The 18978-nt window shown below is 41.7% G+C and overlaps 1 protein-coding gene across 5 annotated transcripts in view; it reads left to right on the top strand.

The window, feature by feature from the left end:
- The first annotated feature begins 655 nt into the window (after nt 1-655).
- Nucleotides 656-18978, top strand: part of STAU1 (staufen double-stranded RNA binding protein 1) — a 48592-nt gene continuing 30269 nt past the window's right edge. For 2 of the 5 annotated variants that reach the window (XM_074970031.1, XM_074970030.1), the window contains exons 1-3: nt 657-737; nt 8419-8487; nt 18664-18940. In XM_074970031.1, coding sequence (XP_074826132.1) covers nt 18748-18940 — 193 coding nt within the window. In that variant the 5' untranslated portion in view covers nt 657-737; nt 8419-8487; nt 18664-18747. Of the gene's footprint in view, nt 738-8418; nt 8488-18663; nt 18941-18978 lie in introns of all 5 variants that reach the window. The other 3 variants (XM_074970033.1, XM_074970029.1, XM_074970032.1) reach the window with 3 other exon arrangements.

The raw sequence follows: 18978 nt of genomic DNA, 5'->3' as shown, positions 1-18978 counted from the left end.
CGCCACCTGAAAGAAGGGTCCAAATGTGGGGGAAGGGCCGGAACGACTCCACACGCACCAAAAACATTGCAGCAGCGCCTCTTCTCCCCCCTCCTCGGCCAGTAGGATAAGCCTCCCCCACCCCCAACAACAACCAGGGGCTGTCTCAACCCAGAGCGAGGCTTCAGGCCCCGTATGCTGAATGGTCTCCGGCCTAAAGTCAGCCCAAGGCCCGTCTTGGGCTGGTTGCGTGGGAAAGTTTCACCAAGTTCAAGTCTCCCTCAACTGCGAGTGCCCAAGCGAAGCCAAGCATGCCGGGAGCTGTAGTCCCCTTGGCGATCCGGCGGTCGGGGTGAGCGATGCATGCCGGGAGCTGTAGTCCCCTTGGAGGTGAGGCTGTCTCCGTGAGCAGTGCATGCCGGGAGCTGCGGTCCGGGATAAGGGCCGGGCTTCGAGCCGGTGCGCGGGCGGATTGGCTGCGGGTGCTACGATGGGCGGGTGCTATAAGGTGTTGTGGCCACTCCGATTGGCTCGCTCTCTCCTCAGGCGCGGTACCGTCACTTCCTCCCCGGCCGGACCTGCCCCCGGCGTTCATTCTCTTTAGTGTTTGCCCTGTGTCCGCCGCCTCCCTCCGCCACTGCGATTCGCCCCCCCTTCCCAGACCCCCTCCCCGCCTCGGGACCCGGCCAATGGACTGAGACGCCCGCCTGCCCGCCCGCAGCACCAGCCGGCCCGGGAGCCGCAGCCCAGGCAGCCAGGTGAGAGGGGAACGGCTCCGGATTCCCCACGGGGGGGGGCGGCGGCGGGGCCTAGTGGGGCAGCGGCGGCTCTGCTGTCTCCATCTGTGGGGTGTGCGAGGCCGGCAGCGGGGGCCCTGATTGGCGGGGATGGGAGGCGGTGCTCGGTAGGTCGTAGTGCCGCCAGCTCGGGCAGGGGCCGGGTTCCCCTTCGCCTCCCGCTACCCGGGATGAATCGGAGCCCCGTCCTCACGGGCAGCGGCAGGCGGGCCCTGGGGGGAGTCGGCCCGGCCTGGTGTAGGGGGAGGTGGGGGGCTGGCTCAGGTTATGGAGCGGGCTCTGGCTGAGGCTGCTGAGGGGGAGTAGGCCGCGCTGGCTGGGACTCGCCGCCCTGTCGGAGACACCGACCCCCAGGTGTATAGGCAGGTGGTAGCTGAAGCGGCAGGTTCCCTCCTTCCCACTCACCCCCCGGAGCACCAGGGCGGGTGACAGCTACAGCATCAGCCACCCCCATTTTCCCGTCGTGACATCTTTTGGTAGATGGAACAGCAACAGGTTCCTTTGCAAGATGTTTCTCTGCTGCCCGTTTTAGAGCCTGTGGGACAGGTGCATTTGGCTAGTTCACACCTGCTGCCCCATTGTGTTAGAGCCCCAATAGGCAATATCTTAACTTGATACATAGATGACAGTCTTATGTTTGTTTTGGCTGGTTAAAGAGGAGGAAGAACGTGGTGTATGTCAGTGAGTAGGTTAGGATCAGTGACACACACAAATAAAAATGCCACACCAACAATATAATCCTTCATCCACTGCTTGGGTAGTAAGTTTATAAAATAAATATACAAAGGTCTTCTGAGTTTTATTTAAAATTCTTATAATTCTCATTTTAATATGCAACTACAGTACCTTGTAGCAATGTTCATACTGGGGGGAAAGCTATATTTTTAACATGTTAATGATGATGATAACATCATAGCATAGATTAGACAAGTTGTAGTTTTAACATGTGTTAGCTGGTCAAGGAATTGGCTTAGAAAAAACACAAGCATTTGGGAAGTGTCCAGACTAGCCTTTACAAAAGTGTTAACTATTTCAAGTTAATTGGCAGTCCATTAACGAGGTTAAAAAATTTTAGTGTAGACATATCCTGTATAGTTGATTTCTCCCACCCCTTCTACATACATACTTTCACACTTTCCTGTCCAAAATCCATATTGGGTTGTAGAATTTCATTTTAACAAAATAAAACTCTGTACTGTGTATAAGTGTAAATAAATAAAATAAACCACACTAAAATAAATAGGAACAGCCAGACTTCTTGAAAGTCTTTCATATCTTTAAACATTTTGTTGTGTGGGCATCTGTAAGTCAATCTGTGTAGAAGTTAGTCTGTCCATAGACTTACCTACATCTGTGCAATTGTTCTGATGTAACTACTGGATCAGAGGTAAATTGAAAAAATGGGCTGCCTATACCTTTGGCGTCACTGAATAATATAAATGCTACTCTGCAGGTGTCTGGGTTTTTAAAGCCCCATCTAATAGTCTGTCTTGGTAAATCTAGATATTGTGAAAGTGGTTTGACTATTTTTACACATTTGTAATGCCAAAAAGGGGAGTTCATTTTGCCTGTTATAACAATACTTTCAACAGTTGCATTGACAACTTCTCTTAGACATGAAGATGTTGATATTTACACGGCATGTATGTGTCTTGGTTATTTTAGTGGACTGGACCAATAAAGAAGACCTGTGTGGTATTTTTGATAACTTTACAATTGGCCTTGAGTGTGTATTTTCTACAATCATTAGCCTTGAGTGTGTATTTTCAAACCATGTAATGTTTTCGAAAAATAAAGTTTCATTTAAAATATTTTTGTGATAGTGGAAACTGTTAGCATTTAAAGGCTTACATGTTATCTCAGTTCTTTGCCTTAATTACATCTTTTTCTGCTCTTGGTTTTGTGTCTTTAAACCACGGTGTTGCTCCTGCTTCTCCTTCAGATCACTGTTTAAAATCCCCCTCTTCAGGCTTTTCATCACCTGCTTCCCTTTTTTATCATTAATCCATATCCTCTCTCCTGGGGTGTCTTATCTGTATTTGTGAAGCACCATGTAAATTATCAGCCCTGTGAATTATTTTGCGCCTCATCTTATAGTGCCACAAATATTAGAGAGATTCCTTGGCTAATCAAGATCTTATAAGAGGAACATGTTTGTGGTTTATAGAAAGTTTGTCCAGGAACACGACCTTGCTCAGCTAGTGTGTTTTTGCGTTCTGATAACTCATTTTTTCCTGTAATTGATAGAAAATAAGGGGCAAGTGCCTTTTTTGTGGCAGCTATTTAAACCTTTCAATAACAAATATTCGGCTATTCTATTTTAACACTAATTATAAAAGTTAAATAGTCAGCCACATCAGAGCTGCTTCATACTGTAGGTTATCAAGTCACTGTCACTGAGGCCTGGTTTACACCTAAAACTTGGGTCGACCTAGCTACATTGCTCAGGGCTGTGAGAAAATTTGACCCAGTTAGGCCAGCCCCCTCACTGTAGATGCAATTAGGCCAACAAAATAATTCTTCCGTCGACTTAGCTACCCGCTCTACAGCAAGAGAAAAAACCCTTTTGTTCCTGTAGTAAGTGTCTATGCTACAGCAACATAGCTGCAGCTGTGCTACTTAAATGAAAACATACCTTGATATGGGTTATCATGGAGTATTTTGTAAAATGACCTAACTCTACAGAACTATTATAGTTTGTGGAAATTTGGACTTGAAGTTCCAATAATGATGTGGTATAGGGGAAGACTGGAAAAGAGCAGAGGCAGCTAAGCCATCAGTTCCTGCAGTATTTAACCTTCCATGTTTAAAAAAGTGTGTAGCTTTTATAGTAGTAAGGAAAATTCACACTTTGTAGCGTGGTTCTGTCTTCCTAGGTCTGCAGACAGAAGACTTAATTGGTTTCACTGTTGCCATGGGATTCTAACTAGTATTAGTGAAACTGACAATGATGATGTCTTTGCCTTCATCACTGCTACTTAAAAAAGTTATGAACAGGCAGGATGCTGGAACTATTCACAGAGAAGAAGAAAACAGAAGTGGAAGCTGAGTGAAGGATAGAATGACAATGCCCCTGGTCACTGCAGTAAGGAGTCTGGAGGAGATCTAAAGTAATGGATCCTTCCATACAGTCAGGAGGCTTGAGATGATGGCGGGGAAGGGGTTTGATATGTATTACGCTTACTAGCCAGAGGCTGATATTGGAGACAATAATAGCATCTTTCTTGGTAGCCACCAGCCATCAAGTTAAAAATGGGCAATAACAACAAGTGGACGTTGAATAAATTCCCAAACATCCCACTTCTGCATTTTCGGCACGTCTAATATATTGTACGGAGCTCTGACAGACCCAAGAGTAGTTTCATACACATTGACAAAACTTTTATAATTTTTCATGGCATTAAATATTCATTTAATAAGAGATGGAAGCCTTGAGCAGGGTTCAGGAACAGCACTTTGTATGAATTTCCACACCCTTCCTCTTCTCAGTGGTTTTGTGGGAAGTTGTTCTCACTGATTGGGGTAGGCTGGTAGATGTAGTATTGTAGTTATGTGGATGTCACGTAAATTTTTCAAGACCTGAGTTTTTGAGCTTCCGTTAATCACCACCACTATTTCTACTGAGGTTTCAGAGGTGTCTGATTGCAAGTTTCAGTTTTTTATATGGTGAGTGTAGAGTAATAATTCATAAAGAATGTGATATGAAAACCATTTCTTCAAAATTGCAGATGTCACCAAAACCCTGCTGCACCGCAGACTTTCTCTGAGATCTTGGGCAAGTCACTTAGCCACTCTGTTTCTCATCTATAAAATGAGATAATAGCACTCCGTATTTCACAGGGACATTGTGAAAGATTGTGAGGCAGGTAGGTACTGTTATAATGGGGGCCATGTAAGTGCCTAAGATACATACGAGATTTATTTAAACCTAAGTTCAATTTGTCTTTTGTATTAATGGGCAAAAACACCACTATTCCTGATCTTGAACTGAAGTTCTGCATATTTCATTATATAAAAGCTTCCGTCTTCCCTTTTATACCCCTGAACAGGAATATGTTGCTGATTAGAAGAAATTATTCTGTCTACAGCATAACTCATATTTTAGACTTTTCTTTAGTTTTAGCTGAGTACAGTAGCACATAATAGTCTGCTTTGCTGTGCCTTATTAATCAGTTACTATTTTTACTCCCCCACTTAGTTTCTGAAAACCAATGCCATATTTAAAATTAGAAGAAAAGTAACTACCCCTTTCAAAGAAAGGACACAAAGATGCAGAAATGGGTTTCTAGGAACATGCCAGTTTCAGCTAACTTCTAGTAGATTTATGTTCTTTATAATTACAAGCTATTTAATTTAAAAACTATTAGACAAGTATGATAATGGAGAGGATATTAAACACAAATTGGAGGACACTTAATATCAACATGATGCCATGTTGGTTTTGTGTTAGTCGTTTGAAATTAAGAACTAAAAAATAGACAAATACATTTCTACAACCTCTTACTTGTTTAAAAATCATTCTGAAAATACTTATCCATCAATTAGATGTTAAACTTCATAAACTTGCCCTAGTAATTATTCTACTACCTTGTGATAGGTCACTCTGAAGATTGTCACTGCACAGGTGGCAGATGTTAATAATATACTGGCTTTTGTTATATTTATGGTGATTGAAGAATTCCTTTAGTTTTTAAATATCTCTGGGGAATATGACTATAACAACTCAATTTAGTGTGATGGGGTCTGTAAGATATTGTATTATTTATCTAACATTTTTCTGATTAGTTTTTTACAAAATATCCGAAGTGTAGAATAAACTGGATTTGTTCATCTAAAAAAGGTGGCTAGAAATGTTAGTATGTTTTGTACAATTTTCATTTGTGTAGATTGAGAATTCCTTGTCAGCTGCTATTTATTGCACAGCCCTTTTGTCATCTTTTCTTTTTTCAGTCTTCTATTGTATACTGCTTTGTGTCATAAGTACAGAAGAAATTGTCCCTGTCCCACTTTGTTTACAACTCGACACAGTACATTATACTAAAAACTACATATGATGTGTGGACTGAAGGTCAAACCTTCATGTGGTCAGTTACTTTTTAAATACAATTTTAAATTTAATACTTGATGCGTGTCCTTGAACTGCTTCACACAGTATTCTGGGGTGGTAGCATTTGGATTTTATGAGGAAGGTCACTTATAGAACAGTGAGAAGGGGATTAAAAGGACAACAAGTCCAAGCATTTAAGAAATATCCAGCTATTGAAAATGGTTACAATCATTGTGGAAAATACATTCTCAGAGGCTATACTGCGGCAACAGAGGAGTACTTCTCCCCTTTTTTGTACTATTCAGGTGAAAATCCTATGGAGAGAGAGGAACTTAAACCTATCTTTAAAGTTTTGGCTCTAGCAAGATAGTTATAAGACTTTTATGCAAGGGTCCGAAACGCTACTTTGGGACTTATTTTTTTGACATAAGCCAAAACTAAAAATCATTGCAGTGCCGAGAGACCATCCACCTTCTCTGATAAAATAGTAGGAAATAACTGAGTAGGAAACAAATTTTCATTTTCAAGACCCCAGAGGCAAAACTGTGGGCATGCTGTGTAGTGTCTGTCCAAAAAAAACCCCCATAAATGTGTTGAGTAGGATTAGTCTAAATGGGAGTTGCAAGTGACTGACTTGATCTTAGTACTGAAAGCATTTTACTTTATTAAAAATAAAAACAACCTGGCATTTAACTACATAATTTTTAATACATGAGATATGACCAAGTTTGAACATTGAAATTATTGCTTTAATGTTACGTAAGTTTAAAACCTTTAACAAAATATGTGGGCATTATCTCTTTAGGGAACTTCTACTCATCAGTTTATCTATTATCTCTGCTTTCTACTTTTCCTATTTCTACCGTATAATATCAATATATAGCACAAGAAGTCAATCAGAAATATTAAGTGGCCTGACCTGGGCCCTGATAGTCAATAGACAGATAAAACTCACCTTGTAGTAAGTAAGGGCTGCAGAGTTTGATTCACAGTTGTTAAACTTTTTCTACTGAACCAGACTTTATAAAAATTCTGCAACACAAGGCTAGTGTCAGTGTGTTAACTGATAGTACTATGTGCACAGCTGTTACTGTAACTTTTAAGGATGGTTGCAAAAGTCAGTTTTTGAATAAGGCTATCTGATGTCTGTTTCTCTGCTTAGTGCAATGCAATGCATTGTTTCTGTGGAGGAGACGTAAATTTTTCTGTTCCCTTATCTGATCTTAGTCCTCCAGTGTTCGATCACATGGCAGTGAGATCAGGCCTTGCTGTGGATCGGGTACATCATATTCTTAAGTAACCCTTATAGCAGGTGGTCCCCAACCTTTCTGTGGGAATAGCATATTCCTATTCCCAGAAGACTGTGGCGGGTGCCAGACACCCCGTCGCTGAAATGCCGCCGAGAAGCGGCAGTGGCAAGAAGCATCACCGCCGAGAAACGGCAACACTTCTCGGCGGCATTTCGGTGGGTGGTTCTTCGGCAGCGACATTTCGGAGGTGCAGTGTCCTGCAGGCAGATACAACTGCCCTGGCGGGTGCCATTGCACCCACAGGCACCACATTGGGGACCCCTGCCTTATAGCCAGGCGAAGAGCAGGATTGATGGACTCCATGATTCCAGCCATTCCTCCAAGTCTAAGGCTTGGTCTACACTTAAAAGTAGTTTGACATAGCTATATCAGTCAGGGATAGGGAGGGAACACACCCCTGACCAACATAGGTATTCTGACCTAAACCCCATCTTAGACACAGATAAACTGATGAAAGAATGCTTCCATCAGCGTAGCTGCTGTAGCTCGTGGAGGTGGTGTTCCTCGAAACACTGGAATGCGTTACCTAGGGAGGTGGTAGAATCTCCTTCCTTAGAAGTTTTTAAGGTCAGGCTTGACAAAGCCCTGGCTGGGATGATTTAATTGGGGATTGGTCCTGCTTTGAGCAGGGGGTTGGACTAGATGACCTCCTGAGGTCCCTTCCAACCCTGATATTCTATGATTCTATGAATACTGACGGAAAAACCTCTTCCATTAGTGTAGGCTGCATTTACACTACGGGGTTGTGCCAGTATAGCTATGACAATATAGCCTCTGTACAGTAGGCATCCCTAAGGGAGGTTACTTGGGATTAGGGAAGGGGAGCAGGAAGGGGAGGGTTGGCAAATAAAGCTGTAGTTCTGCATGGTAAAAAATGAAGCTCATTTGCAAACAATCTGTCAGTGAGAATATAATGTTTATGTATGTTCTTGTCTAAGGCTGAGATTTTCAATGGCCATGGAGTTAGGCACCCAACTCCCTTAGGCCCCTCTGAAATTCACAGCCTAAATACTTACAAGGCATATATTGAAGGCATCTTATAAAACAAGCCTCAGAAACTTAACATATATGTGGAGTTAGCATTTTTCTGCAAACCAGTTCCTAAATTTCCAAGCAGTCTTCACTCTCAGCTACACTTTGGACAATTTTGCCCTCATGTTCAGAAGTTTCTTCATTTCTCCTGATGATGATTTTTAGCAATGATCAGTTAATTATAGAATACCTTAAAATACTTCAGTAGCTTCACAAAGCAAATTACTAACACTGCATATTTTTTTCTTCCTAGGCTTTCTCCAACATAAAAACCCTCCCTGGAACTAAAACCAAAACTTCACTGTCCCTGGATCACCTAAAGGTACAGGAAACATTAAACCTATGATTCAATAACTTTTATCACTTATAGTATCTACCTTTTTTTAACCTAATATTCAAGAAGGTTAACAACTGGCAATATTATGTTACATGGGGGAAAAGAGCTCTTTTTCCCTCTGCACACTTTAACTTATCTGAAACACCTCTAATAATTTTGGCATTAAAGAAATCCAGAAAGATCAGTTGCCTGAAAAAATTACTTTCTTGCATAACTTTTTCTTACAGAAATCTGACAATTTTTGGCTGAGTAAAATGGGGCCGTAAACTCAACCTGATAGTATTTCTCTAGATGTAATATAACTTTTCCAAAATTTTAGGGAATATTGTAGGCATCAATAGACAATCCTATTGATTTTGATAAAAATTGGAAAACCAGGAGGAGGAAAGTGTGTGTGTGTGTGTGTGTGTGTGTGAGGGGAAATACAGTCCCTGGCATCTGGTTAGCACACCCATCAACTTTAATGAGCTTTGTAACTATTTATAGAACAAAACTGGTTGATGGAAACTACCAACACCTTCCAGTATAACAACATTCCCCATCTAAACTCTGCCCATCATTCCAATAGAGTTTAAAATGTTGTTTCCTGCCTTATCTCCCAAGCAGAAAGAAGAAAATTAATTTAAACTACAATAACTACTAATAAACTTCTTGGCTATTTACATATGTCCCTGAACTGAAGGGGAGGTGGGATGTAAGGGTGTCAAATTGGAACGGTGGGGATGGGGGAATGTAGGATACAAGAAGCCCCTGGTATGTGCAATGAGCTTGGCATACAGAAGCTACAAAGTATGAGTCTCTGAACTAAAAGCGTCTTAATGAGAAAAGGACTCGGAGCAAAACCACCTGTGTTCACTTCCATACTCTGCGTCTGTTCATTGTGACTTTACGCTTCAGTTTTGCTACCTGTATCTCACAAGGGTCACCTAAAGTTTGTAAGGAATTTGCCATCAAACAGAAGGTCCTATAGGAGTTCAAAATGGTTTTTTTAAAATTCATTTTTGAATGCAGCTAGCAAGCAATTACCTATTTTTTCCCACCTAATACATGAGCATTTTCTTAGTTTTCTACTTCACTTGTAAAATGTCAATCTCAACCTCCGTCTCAAGTTTTCTGTTGTATGTGGCAACCTAAAACATTCTAAATTTCTGTTACAGGATACTTGCCACCTTAATTTGTAAAGATTATTGCCTGTATTTTTATAGATGCTAAAACATGGCCTATAATTAAGCTATTGCTTTGAGGGCAGTGTCAGTCGGAATAGCTTAATGAGCACCTTGTACAAATAGGTTACAATAGTTTGGCTACCTGAGTAGCTTAAATTTCAACAATAAAAGGACACCTTGCTTTGTGTACTGTTATTTGGAGTTCTGTCAAAATATTTCTCAAATTTGATTTTACAAAGTATATATATTTTACATAGAAATCCTCTGTGGGCCATTCCTATATTTCTTATTGTTTGCAGTACCAGAAATGAAATAAATGGAGACTTCTTGAAACCTATAGAATTAGTTAAATATCTGCTTCACAAGAAGGGTTAATACTTGAATACAAGATTCCTAGGCTTTCCCTGCTCTGAGAATAAGTGTTGATGCTGAAATATTTCCAGATTAGTAATGTCTGTGCATCTGGCAAGTTATCATGCAATTGGAGTATAAATATAAATGGGCTTTGCTTGAAGGAGCAAACTAGATAACAATGATTGCATCAAACAACAAACAAGTTATATCTATGTACAAACAAGCATTGTGTACATTGATAGAGACACAGATAAAAAGGATAGATTAATTAGAAAAATTTCACCTGCAACACGATTGTTTTCTCTTGTTTTTTTAAAAAAAGTAGGAAATTCATCTTGAGGTATGGAAATAAACTGTGGGTTCGTGTATTCAAGCAGTTGGCTGGCATAGGGTAAATGTTAAGAGATGACTACTGCCACAAGCTGGCAATTATACTTCAAGTGAAGTTTTAAAAGCTCATTATGGATTTTTTTCAAATCTCCAATTTGGGCAGACATTACTGCCACCTATAAACAGTGATGGGAGGGAGCACTCATGATTTTGTTTGGTGCATTTTTCTTGCCTGCTAAATTGCCAACATTGTGTGCTGGGGTCTTCATAATAATGTTCAATAACTATACAGCATTTTTCGTCTGTAGATTGAAAGCACTTTTCAAAGGAAGGGTGGATAGATTGTCCACATTTTACAGGTGTGGAAATTGAGGCACAGAAAAATGCAGTGTGGTTCCATTTAATTTAAATGCTGTTACTTGGTTTCTTCTGAGGTTGGAAATCTCATCTCAAATTCCCAGAGGATAAACAAAGGCTGAGCTCTTTCAAGTTATTTGAAAGTTGGGGGAGTGGATGTTGGGGTGCATGGAGGGGAGGTAAACTGCGTAAGATTGTCCCAAGCAAAGAGGTAAACTTTCAGCAGCTGTTTCCTAAACCCTGCCAGGCCTTTGTCTAAAACTCGAGCGGTTGATTCGTAGGCTGAAAAGAAGCAGCAGGTTATGACCCTATGAACATGTCTACAGTGATTTTGTTGTCTGGTTCTGGAATGTGAACAGCTGAAATCTGTTCACATTTGGATTAGTTTCTAAAATCTTATTGCTTCAAGCCCTAGCTCATGTGCTGGAGTTTCCATAGAATTTTAGGATAATGGCTGAATTGTCTGTCTTAAGCATTGTTCTATCTAGAGGTGTTTCAAGGGAAGCTTTTTCAGGCTTAATATTGTTTTCTGACTCTTGATAGAGACTGATCCACATAGAACTTAGTTTGAGCTATGATTGTATGTGAAACTCCATCCTTTGTCCTCCACAGTAAATATAGACAGTAACTAGTATCCTACTCAGAGACTTGCTTCCCTGCAAAAAATACTAGAGCAGTTTTGGAAGATCAAGGTAGTAAACACCTTGTGGATGAAAGGAGCAGAAGAAAACAGTAATAAATGTATGGAGAGTTAGAACCGTAAACATTCTAAGCTAAACCACGAAACATGGAGAGAACTCAAACATAATAAGTCAAATGAAAACTTTGGCTAATCCTGTTAAGTACATACTGACATATTTGAGGCAGCGGGGCCACTAATGGATGTCCCTGACTATCAAAAGTGTATTGATTGGGGATGTACTGATCCCAATAAATAATGATGTGCACACAGAATTAAATTAGCATTCTGCTGTGTTTTTTATCTTGGTTGCACCCAGATGGATCAGCACTTTTAGCATGGCAGTGATTAACAATATTCTGAACTAAGCAGTATTTAGGAAGTAGCAGGCTTGTGTTGCTATTATCCCCAGAGGCTTATACCAAGTAACCTATGAAATGGTTCAAGAATGACCACCTAGAAAAAGAAATCTGGGTGGTATTGAATGGCTCTGTGAATGCATGGCAGGAAGCTGGTACAAATTTCAGCAGCTTCTGCCTAAACATCTCCTATTTCTGCAAAAATTTAACTCTGAGGCATTGGGTTGCTTTGACAGTGAATGTGTGATCAATATACGTAGTCACATGTGACTTAATTTCATTTTTTCTAGTCTTAAGTTTGTATAACTAAAAATAAAGTGTCACCAAATTTTAGATTTGGCATCCACAAACCTATAACAAGCCACATTTGTTACAGAGAGGAATGTGTTAGTGACCTATATTTTAACATTTTTTTTAACACAAAAGTCAAACTTTCTCTTTGCTAGAAGGACTGAGAATGTGTCCAGAAAAGTTGCAATCAGTATTTTTATGCTGGTATGTACATTCTTTAGGCTGAAAGATGCTGTCATTTCTATAAAATATTGTTTCATAATCTGCTTAAAAATAAATTCCATTTTAGTAGCTGCTATAATCTTTGGGGATACAGCATGTAGTGCATTCTTGCGGTAGTTAATCGTATGGTGTTTTTTAAACCAGCAATTTTGGAGACATAACATCTGAATAGGTTAGTTTTTATACTTGTGGAATTTAGCTAGCCAATCTCTTTGAAATCTTAATTATGCCCATTGGTGGACCTTAGCGCTGACTTGAAAACCTATGAAATATTTAATGAGCAGCGTGAAACATTAGAAAGAGGTTTATAAAATCAAACTCTAGTCATCAGCCAGTAAGCAAAATAGACTAAACAGCAAGCAATGAGGGGAATTACGGAAGGCAGTCTGCCCTTGATAAAAGCACATAGAGTGCTTTGGTAACTTCCTAGTTAGATTAAATTTGTACCTCATTAGTATTTATGTGCTAACAGTGTTTGTTTCTGTGACAATGCAAGCTGAAAGGTCTTTGGAACACCAGCATTTCAGTTTCCTTCTTTGAGCATCTAGTGTATTTGCAGTACAATAATGAAGCAGAAAAATCATTAAAGGGGAAAAAAAAAATCAGAGCTTAGTTACATTTTAGATAGTGAAGTACCTGCTACAGGACTGCCACAAGTACTCCTTTTCTTTTTGCGAATACAGACTAACATGGCTGTTACTCTGAAACCTGCTTTACCCTTGAAGACCTTTTGGGAACTGGAACTAGAGATGAATTTGGTGACTCACTTATGCTGTGTCTACACTAGCACTTTTGTTGGCATAACTTATGTCACTCATGGTAGTGAAAAAATGTCTCGAGTGTAGCCATAGCCTTAGTTAGCAGTTTCCCACAGGAATTAAATTTTTTCTATTTTCTGCACTGCTGATAGCTTGATTCAAAGTACAATTTAATGTTTGTTTTTGTAGCCTGAGATTCCCTCTTCCTATTTGGTACCACAGTAGTGGACTTCAGCTGAAAAATAGTGCACTGGTTTATACATATGGGAGCTGTAGGCAGAGTTTTCAGTGCACTTTAGAGCTTGGTTTCTACTTTAGGCTTTTCAGAAAAGCGGTGTAAATTATGTTGTTTTAAGGGGCATATTACTTCAGACAGACCAAAGGAAGAGAAGATTCAATAATTTCTTCTATTTGTAAGATGTTACTCTTCAGTTGAGTTGAGCATGGGACCTCATTTCACTTGGCCTATTTTTTTCATTTAAAGTCAAGACTTTTTCAGTGCTTTCAGACATACTCTTTGTGAGTAGATGTAAGGGTTATAATGCCATTACTGTGGAGCCACCTTCTGAATTTACTGCATCTTACCTTCTCTCAACTTCCAGGTCCTTCTTTATAAACATGGACAAGTTATTCACTACAGTTATGGTGTATCAATTGTGGAAAATTTTGTAAGTTTGATAGGCAAATACAGAACTTGCTCTCATATTTAAGACCATTTGCTGCATTTATGAAAAACTAGTTTGTCTGAACTAATTTTCTCTTCTGTGAGCTAAAGCATTTAGAATGAATCACTCATGGCATTTTAGAGTTTATACTGGCAACTTTTAAAGTGAGGTTGAATTAGCAGGAAAATTTTCTTTAAACCTCAGAACATAATGGGTGAGAAGTGCACTTCAGAGATTCAGAACTTAAACTTCTTTGAATATTTGTAAAGTGCCATAAGGTCCCTGTTGTGCTTGCTAGTATTTTTCTCTTTAAAATAATGGAAATTGGAACCTTTTAATCCTTCACTATCTATATATCTGCAAATATTAAAAAAAAAAGTAACTGTGTACTACTACAAAACAAGGTGAAAATATGCAAGCAAGTAATTTGTATCAGACCCAAACAATCTTGTACAAAATCCTCAGACACACATGGAGTACATAAAACATAACAAGGAAAGATAATTTAGTCCCAGAAAGAAACTCCACACAAGCTTTAAACAGTATGATAAAGTCTTCAAAGTTCCATTCTTGACAAATATGAAAAATATATTCACTCATTCAGGTGAGACTGAATGTTCCCACTTAATTTTTTACTGAAGTGTGAAGAAACAAAAATCTTGATACTCAGATCTGAAAAGAGGAAATTTTTCTTGCCAGAGTAACTTTTGCTAACATAAAGAAAGATGCTTACTTATATAAGATGTTACCCCTAGTTGTCTAAACCTAATTCATTCATAATCAATTGTAGATAAAGAAACAATGACTACCTTTGTTGAGGCATGGAATCAGAATCAAGAGTATTTAAAGGGGACTTAATGGAGATGCAACAAAAAAGTTTAGGAATATGAAGAGGAGCATCAAAATCAGTGAGTTTAGTAGACCAAAAACCTTTAGTTGAGATCCATTTATCAGAAATGCTACCGAATACAAATATTGAAATATTACATGACTTTCAGTCTACTGGATTCGTAATGGAAGTTTTGTTTTCAAAATTATCACTTTGCCTTCTAGAAGTTTCTTTCCTCAATCTTTTTTAAATCAAACAAATCAGTGTTTGTATATTCATGAATATAAGTTCTCACTACAGGCTTATTTTTTGTCAGTGTTAGCTAAAAAGATCACTTTGGGTACGTCTACACTGCACGCTTCTTATTGCAGCATGTAGAATACATACAGTGCAAGTCCCCTGTAGTATGGGTATACATAGCAATGTAGGCAAGCACAGATAGGCCTGAGCCCTGGGGATATGTACCCTACACCAGGGTTTTTCAACCCATGGGCTGGGACCCAAAACTGGGTCGGCAGAATGTTTCAAATGGTCGCCTGGCAGCTCCTGTGACTCCAGTCCCATGAGGCTGGCTAGGCTCGCCTCCCTGCTCTAGACACTGGCACCTCTGGGGTCCCAATGCCACTCAAGTTGAGCCCAGCTGTTTATGATGAAGGGAGTCTGGGTAGGCCAAATTTGAGGGAGTGGCACTGCAATCCCATGAGACAGGTCACAACTCCACTCTCACAAATTTGGTCCAGTCAGGGGGGCAGGGCCAAACCGGAGCAGCGCTGCAACTCCAGAGGTTGCAATGCGGAGAGCCCAGCCCAACAGCACAGAAGCTGCAGGAGCCACCACTGTGAAGTGAGTGCATGTAGGACCCAACCCCTTTGGGGGGCAGGATCCGACAGAAACCACCCCAGGGCCTCCACCCACAGACTATTTACTGGGTCACAACTGCCATAAATATTTACAAATGGGTTCTGAGCCCAAAAAGGTTGAAAACCACTGCCCTACACAGCTCTCTACATGCATGAGAAGCACCTAGGATTACCAGATAGCAAGTGTAAAAAATCGGGGTGGGGTAGGGTTGCCACGTGTCTGGCTTTTGACCAGAACACCTGGTAGAAAAGAGACCCTGGCAGCTCCAGTCAGCACCGCTGAACAGGCTGTTAAAAGTCCGGTCGGCCGCGCAGCGGGGCTAAGGCATGCTCCCTGCCTGGGCTCCATGTGGCTCCCGGAAGCAGTGGCATGTCCTCCTTCTCGCTCCTACACGTTGGGGCAGCCAGGGGGGCTCCACACACTGCCCCCGCCCCAAGCGCTGGCTCTGAAGCGCCCACTGGCTGGGAACCGTGGCAAATGGTAGGTGCGGGGGCAGTACCTGCAGATGGTGTAGTGTGCAGAGCTGCCTGGCCGCTCCTCTGCATAGGAGCCAGAGGGAGGACATACTGCTGCTTCTGGGAGCTGCCTGAGATAAGCCTAGCCTGCACCCCAACCCATTCCCGCTCGGAGCCCTCACCCTCCCGCACCCGAACCCCCTGCCCCAGCCCTGATCCCCCTCCCACCTTCTGAACCCCTCAGTCCCAGCCCAGAGCACCTGCCTGCATCCCAAGTGCCTCATCCCCAGCCCCGCCCCAGAGCCTGCACTCCCAACCGGAGATCTCATGCACCCCAACCCCATGCCCTAGCCCAGAGCCGCCTCCTGCACTCCAAACCCCTCAGCCCAGACCCCCATTCTGCAACCTGAATCCCTCATCCCTGGCCCCAGCCAGAGCCCTCATGCCTCCTATGGCCCTTCCCCAGCCCGGCGCTCCCTCCCACACCATGAACCCCTCATTTCTGGCCCACCCCGGAACCTGTGCCCTCAGCCCAGAGTCTTGTCCCATACTCCGAATCCCTCAGCTCCACCTCCCAGCCTAGAACCCCCTCTTGCAACCCAAATCCCTCATCCCTGGCCCCACCCCAGAGCCCACACCCCCAGCCAGAGCCCTCACCCACTCCTGCATCCCAACCCATTACCTCCGCCCGGAGCCCCCTCTCACACCCTGAACTCCTCATTTCTGGCCACATCCCACCTGGAGCCTTCACCCGCTCCTGCATCCCTGCCCCTGCCCAGTGAAGGTGAGTGAGTAAGGATGGGGTGAGCGAATGACAGAGGGAGGAGTGATGGGGTGAGTGGGGGGGTGGGACCTAGAAGAAGGGGCAGGGCTTCAGAGGAAGGCTGGGATGGGGGCAGGGCAAGGGTGTTCGGTTTTGTGTGAGTAGAAAGTTGGTGTGTAATAGGCACCTATATAAGACAAAGCCCTGAATATCAGGACATCTGGTCACCCTAGTAGCACCTCTCCTGTCTCCACTGCTCTTTTTAGCCATGTAGTGTCTGTCCCTCTTCCCCCTCAATGCAGGGAAAGGCTCCGGCAGCTCCCTGCTGCCAAAACCTTTCCCTGCTGCCTCCCCCTACCAGAGTCTTTCTCTGACACGTTTAGCTACATGCATGCTGTGGCATGTAGTTTCTCAGACCCTACATGCCACCTCCAGTAGGTTGCAGTGTAGACATACCCTTTGAGTCATCCCCCTTTCTTTCCTACATTTGGAAGTCTCTTCACAGGCTCTGGATTTGAAGCCTGCAGAACATGTGGATAGTTGTATTGCTAGTAATAGGACCTGGGTGGATTCTGGATGAGCAATTTCATTTGTATTCATCTTAAAGTAATACAGGCATAAATCTTTGCCAGCTAGCTAGATTTTTATAGAAATCTGCAGCTGGGAAGTGTGTGTGTAAAATACATTAGTAGTAAACTTGGCAGTAAAAATTTACTTTGAAACAGTAAATTGCTGGATGGCTGGTAAATGGATATTGGCAGCTGGCTCTGGCAGATATAATAATCTTCAAACTGGCAGTTTTAGTGTATATTTAAGCTGAACTGTTTGGGCACGAATGTAATGTTGCACCCGTGTAAAGCAGAATGCTACTACTAGTTTAGTGGAGAAAATGCTATCATATATAGTACTTCACAATTACTCATATACGTTTGTCACTTGGAGGTTACTTCTAATTAAAATAGACAGTTGCTTAAGAGCACTTCTGACATTTGGCTAGAGGGCCACAAAACTGGGAACAGTGCTATCCTAATGTATGAACTGTGAATGAGGCACCTTCTAATTCAATTATATATGCATTTGGAATGTTATATCTGACGTGTTAAACTCTCGCCTTCTACTTTCCTGGTAAAGTTACTTAGATGATTTCTGTTAGCTACCATTCATTTTATGGTTCTTCCATAAACATTTGTGCGTAATCTGTATTGCTTTTTGACATTTTTGCTTTTGGAGACAAACCAAATATACTCTGAAGAAGGCCTGTGGAGCAGGAGTTCTCAAACTTCACTGCACCGCAACCCCCTTCTGACAGAAAAGTTACAACATAACCGGAGATGGAGGAGTGCAGCCCGAGCCCCGCCGCCCCAGGTGGGGCTTGGGCTTCAGCCCTGGGTCCCAGCAGGTCTAATGCTGGCCCTGGTGACCCCATTAAAATGGGGTCCTGACCCACAGTTTGAGAACCACTGCTGTAGAGTAATGGCATGTTAACACTGAATACTGTTTCCTACACAGAAAAGGTGAACAATACTGTGCCACAGTATATCTTCTGTCCAAATCAAATATATGGTTGTGATGGCATGTACTTGCTTTGAACAACTGCTCTTCTTAAAAGACCACATTATTGCTTATCTTTTAGAGCTATAGACTAATTCCAAAGCTGAAATGTAATATAATTTTGAAAGTTGTTCTGTTTTTTATACTAGCAACAACTCGGGTAACTGGATTTACTTTGAAAGTGGATTCAACAATGATGTAGAAAAGAGATGGGCAGTTAGGTAATATTAAATGAGCAAGAATAAATTAAACCTACTGTACTTTTCTGTTTTGTAAATTGAACCAGTGTGAAGCTTATGCACTTTGAAATATTTTGTTAAAATCGTTGGGCTGCAGGAGAGGTTTTTGTGCACCAAATGGAAACAATGGTGTGCTTGAACGTTTGGACTCCTTTTTAATAATAGAGAAATCTAATACTTTCCAGTTACTGTTATACATACTGATGTTCCAATCATGTTTGTGAATTATTGGAACTTAAATATTTGGTATAATCTTTTTTTCTTCTTCCTTACAACTTTTAGGTAGACCATTAGGCTCCATCGCACTGAATTAACCTGCATTCAAAGCTGTCTACCTGCAGTAATTCGCTTTGGTTGCAAGTGAACATGTCTCAAGTTCAAATTCAGAATCCATCTGCTGCTCTCTCAGGGAGCCAAATCTTGAATAAGAACCAGTCTCTTTCGCAGCCTTTGAGTATTCCTTCTACCACTAGTTCTCTGCCCTCTGAAAATGCAGGTAGACCTCTTCAAAACTCTGCTTTACCTTCTGCATCTGTTACATCCACCAGTGCAGCTGCAGGTAAGCTATATGTTAATGAATGTCTATATTTCTCAGCC

Source organism: Natator depressus, chromosome 13 (assembly GCF_965152275.1).
Source record: "Natator depressus isolate rNatDep1 chromosome 13, rNatDep2.hap1, whole genome shotgun sequence".
NCBI classification, from domain to species: domain Eukaryota; kingdom Metazoa; phylum Chordata; order Testudines; family Cheloniidae; genus Natator; species Natator depressus.
The sequence above is the reverse complement of the archived record's forward strand: the minus strand, read 5'-3'. Positions and strand labels throughout refer to the sequence as shown.